Source organism: Zingiber officinale, chromosome 9B, assembly GCF_018446385.1.
Source record: "Zingiber officinale cultivar Zhangliang chromosome 9B, Zo_v1.1, whole genome shotgun sequence".
Classification (NCBI taxonomy): domain Eukaryota; kingdom Viridiplantae; phylum Streptophyta; class Magnoliopsida; order Zingiberales; family Zingiberaceae; genus Zingiber; species Zingiber officinale.
Window position 1 is genome coordinate 9748854 of NC_056003.1, and position 5174 is coordinate 9754027.

At 39.2% G+C, this 5174-nt stretch overlaps 1 protein-coding gene across 1 annotated transcript; it reads left to right on the forward strand.

Moving 5' to 3' along the window:
- LOC122024536 (fatty acid hydroperoxide lyase, chloroplastic-like) lies at positions 1-1689 on the forward strand. Its single transcript, XM_042583190.1, has one exon. The coding sequence runs from the start codon at positions 90-92 to the stop codon at positions 1545-1547; it is 1458 nt and encodes a 485-aa protein (XP_042439124.1). The 5' UTR covers positions 1-89; the 3' UTR covers positions 1548-1689.
- Positions 1690-5174: the final 3485 nt, after the last annotated feature.

A 5174-nucleotide genomic window follows, 5' to 3' on the forward strand; every position in this document is an offset into this window, starting at 1 on the left:
TTTAGTTGGATCCAAATAAGCAGCGTCGGTAGCCGATTCCGACGCAGGAGGAAGAGGGAGAAGAAGAAAAAGGCAAATTAGTAGTTATAATGTGGGCATCTGCTATGTCGTCGGCGGCGCCGCCGGTGCCGACGAAGACAATTCCGGGGAGCTACGGCCTGCCGGTGTTGGGCCCTCTGAAGGATCGGCTTGATTACTTCTGGTTTCAAGGCCCAGAGACCTACTTCCGGAGCCGCGTGGCGTCGCACAAAAGCACGGTGTTCCGTACCAACATGCCGCCCACCTTCCCCTTCTTTGTCGGCGTCGATCCTCGAGTAGTGGCCGTGCTCGACTGCTCCTCCTTCTCCGTCCTCTTCGACCGATCCCTCGTCGACAAGCGCAATGTTCTCGTCGGCGACTATATGCCTAGCATTAGCTTCACCGGCGACACCCGCGTCGTCGTCTACCTCGACCCCTCTGAGCCTGATCACGCCCGGGTCAAGAGCTTCTGCCTCGACATCCTCAAGCGGAGCGCCGCCACTTGGGCCTCTTCCTTCCACTCGAACTTCGACATCATGTTTGATACCCTTGAGCGCGAGATCGCCAAGGGCGGATCCGCCTCCGGCCTCGTCCCCGTCCAACAGTGCATCTTCAACTTCCTTTGCCGGAGCATCGTCGGTGCCGATCCATCAGCGTCGCCTGAGATCGGATCCAACGGTTTCGCCATGCTCGATACGTGGCTTGCTCTACAGCTGATGCCCGTCACCGCCGTCCCAAACTTCCCGCAACCGCTGCAAGAGATCCTGCTCCACTCCATCCCCTACCCCTCCTTCTTCATCAGCGGCGTCTACCGCAAGCTCTACGAGTTCGTGGAGAAGCACGGGGAGGAAGTGGTGCTACGCGCGGAAACAGAGTTTGGCATCAACAAGAAGGATGCCATCAACAACATCCTATTCGTGCTGGGGTTCAACGCCTTCGGTGGCTTCTCCATCTTCTTGCCGGCGCTGCTAACCACCGTCGGAACCGACAAGACAGGGCTGCGGGAGCGGCTGCGGGAGGAGGTGAGGAGGGTGATGCAGGGGAGGCCAGGGGAGGCGAGACCAGGTTTCGAGGCGGTGCGGGAGATGGAGCTAGTGCGGGCAACGGTGTACGAGACGCTACGTCTGAACCCGCCGGTGCCACTGCAGTACGGGCGTGCGAGGGACGACTTCACACTGAGATCACACGACGCGGCGTTCCAGGTGCGCAAGGGCGAGCTACTGTGCGGGTACCAGCCGCTGGTGATGCGGGATCCGGAGGTGTTCGAGGACCCAGAGACATTCTCGCCGGAGCGGTTCAAAGGCGCCGCAGGGAAGGAGATGCTCAAGTACCTATTCTGGTCGAACGGGCCGCAGACAGGGGCGCCGACGGCGGAGAACAAACAATGCGCCGCAAAGGACTATGTGGTGGAGACGGCGTGTCTGCTGCTCGCGAACATCTTCCTCCGCTACGACGAGTTCGTCTGCGCCGACGACGGCTTCACGGTGACAAAGCTACAGAAGGCGGCTGCCGCCGTGCCTGTAGAGTAGGGCTGTAGGGCGGGCAGATCGGATCAGGAACAGAAAACGACACACAATGGAGAGGCGTTTAATTTGCTTCGATAAAAGTTAATTGCTATTTCAATTTCAGCATTAGCCGAGGACGGCGGAATAAATTGTGTTTTCCAACAAATGATATTTTGCATTTTAAAAACAAATTGATTTACTATATACTTAAAGAATTATTTTGCACATTGTGCAAGTGCGAACAATAAGCTCCACAAATTATTTTTAAAATCTTGTGCACTTTTTTAATAGAAAAGGACAATTTATGCCAACTCCTTTCTCATTACAAGTGGACCTAGGGCATTTCCAATGAAAATATTAAATTTAAAAGTGAGTTTTTTTTCTCTAGGTGCCATATATTACCCCATCAAAATAAAAAATCTCACTTTTCCCTTTACTAAAAAAAAAAATCTCCATATAATTTTTTTTATAGGTCCTACATTCAACAATTCATATATCTTTAAAAAAAAATTAATTATTTATTAACGACTTACTCTTATATCACCAAACTTGTTAAAAAATATTATTAAAATTTTATAAATTTAAAAATATGAGATACAACATTAAATAATAAATTATTACAAATAATTTATAAAAAACAATATTTTATTGATCGCACCTCGTAGTATATCCAAATATGCTCAATTAAGTCGGCTCGAAATTAATGATGTACTTAATTATCACGTAGTTCGCAGTTTCTTCGAAGATATTCTTCAAACACTTGGGTAGATCCATAAAATATTTGTGTTGGAGGATCTTCTTTATCATTCAACCAATTGCTTATTGCATTTCCTTTATCCTCAATAATCATATTGTGTAAAATAATATGTGTATACATGATATCCTTTAAATTATTCTTATACCAAGATCATCTTGGACCTCTGATCATTGCCCAATGAGATTGGAGAACTCCAAATGCTCGTTCGACATTCTTTCTTGTAGCTTCTTGTCTGTGTTTGAATATTTTTCTCTTGGAATCTTGGGGATACAGAAAACTCTTAACGAAAGTAGTTTATCTTGTTAAATCGTTACGCACGTGAGAGGAGGGGGTGAATCACGTGATTTTAAAAACTTGTCTTTTCTTCGATTTTGAAAAACAAGTAAGCAGTGGAAAAGACGAAAATAAATAAGAAGGAAAGCCTGAGCACAAGCGGTGTTACTTAGTTTGGAGCATTCGACAACTCATATTCTATGGCCCAAGTTCCTTAGACTCAACACTTATAATTTCTAGGATTGATCTCAGTGTTGGACGACTTCTCAGCAGCAATTAGGCATAACAGCATCGTAGCAGAGTAACATCGCAAAGTCAGAACAGTTGAAACGTCACACAATTGCGTAGAAGCTTGTAATAGAGGTGTGTTAACTGCATGGTGGAGTAGCCCTTTTAAAAGGGATGGAAGACACCTTCAATACTACTGAAGGCGCTTTCAACTGCAACCTCAATCCCTTAAAAGCCGACTCTTATCGTCGATGAAGCTTTCTGCCTTATCTGACCGAAGGTGCCTTCCAAGCCATCCAAGGCGCTTTCCATCGCCCAGCTCAAGGCGCCTTCCTTCGCATGGAAGACGCCTCGGGTATTGTTCGCCTAAGAAATTTTGTACAATTCGATCCTGCAAGTTCATGTTAGCCCAAAATAAATAATAACCTATAAAATAGAGTTAACACAATAAAAATAGTATTGATTAGATCCCGTCCTCCATACCCAGATTTAGTTATGGTTTCAGTTTAGGTTTTCTAAAATGAGCCTAAATTAGATTGACACCTACTGTCCCCTCAAATGGGACGCGTCCTCACTGAGTCATTCTCCTCCAGTAACTTACCTCCACTTATCAAATGTCAAGTTACCTCATCGACGTCCAATCTGACCCATCAGGTCTTTCTGCTAGAATCGCACATTCAAACTTCGCCAATCAAGAATTAAACATCCCGACCTCCTGCTGGAATTGTACTTCCGGTCTTCAACCTATAGGGAACCAAACATTCTGACCTTCTACCAGAATCCCACATCTAGAATTTGCCAATCGAGAATCACATATCTTGACTGGACTTCCTACCTGGTGTTTGGTTCTCTTGACCCGTCAAGTTAATCAACCCTACACACTCGATAACACAGTTAGATCTCAAGCACATCTAACTTTAATTCATTTGTCATTTATTAAAACCTGAGTTTGATCATTGGTGTCAACTGCACTAATAATCTCCTCCTTTTGATGCAATGACAACTTGGATTAAAGTTAAAAAAAATATGACATATATAATAAAAGAAATGACTTTAAGAGAAAAATAAAACAGGTAAGTTTTATTCTCTTGATCATTTTTAGGGTTAAGTTTTTCAGATTTTCTTTGATTTTTGTTGCTTAAACCCTAACTCTTCCCATTTGACATTTATAAAAAATATGCATATAGGTATACCAAAGTTTGAAAATGTAAATTAAATAACAAAATTTTCAATGGTAAAGTTTTTAATAAAGACTTGCAAGTCTATTTCAGAGTGGAGTTAATGATAAGAAAATTTTTCAAAGTAATTTGAAAGGAATTTTTTAAATTTACATAAGGTTTTGAAAGCTAAATGTTGTAACAATTTTGCAACCCAATTTTTTAAGACAAATTTTTAAATAGTTTTCAAAAATACTTTTCAAGGTGGTGTTGCAAAGAAATTTTCAAGTTTAATTTTTTAAAGCAACTTTTGAAAAGATTTTTTTCAAATATTTTCAAAATAATTTTCAAACAGAATAACTTTTTAAAATATTTTAACAGTGATTTTCAAAGTACTTTTTAAAATAATTTTCAAAGGGATAAAATAATTTTTAAAAGATATTTCAAAATATTTTTACAACACATTTGGAAAGAAACTATCAAATAAATTTTTAAAGTTTTTTTCAAAATACTTTTCTTTTTAGTTTTCAAAACATACATTTGAAAAAGTATAAGAGTATTTTTCAAAGTAAGTTTTGCAAAATATATTTTTACAAAGATTAAGCAAAGTATTTTTTTTAAGTTTGATTTTCAGTACAACTTTTGAAAGTAACTGTTTCAAAGTAAATTTTGAAAAAAGTTTTTCAAACCAATTAAGTAAATTAATTTTGAAAACATTTTTGAAATATTTTTCAAAACAAAATGAAAACAATTTCGAAGTATCTATTCAAAATATTTTTCAAACAAACAAAAAATTTAAGTATGTTTAAAAATATTTTTGAAATAAGAAATTTTGAAAGTAGTTTTCAAACATCGTTCCTTGAATTATAGATTTTCCTTTTAAGTTTTTGTTTAAGTTTATAGTTATAGTAAGCTTTATTATAGTTTTGTTTGTGGGTTTTGTAATTTTGGTTGGATTTATATTTTAATTTTGTAAATTTTCTTGATTGATTTAAATTATTTGTATTTTATTTTTAATAATATGAATTTTATCTTTAGGTACATAATATTAATTTTGCCCTACATTGTTGGTTAAATAAGTTTTAGGAATCTAAGCTTTAGTTAGTTTTTTATTTGGAGTTAGGGTTAGAAATGATTTAAGGGTATAGTTAGACTTATATCCGAGTCTAGATTTATTGTACACAACTCTTTAGGATCCAAGTATCATGTTTAAATACTTGGTTCTCGAGGTAAATT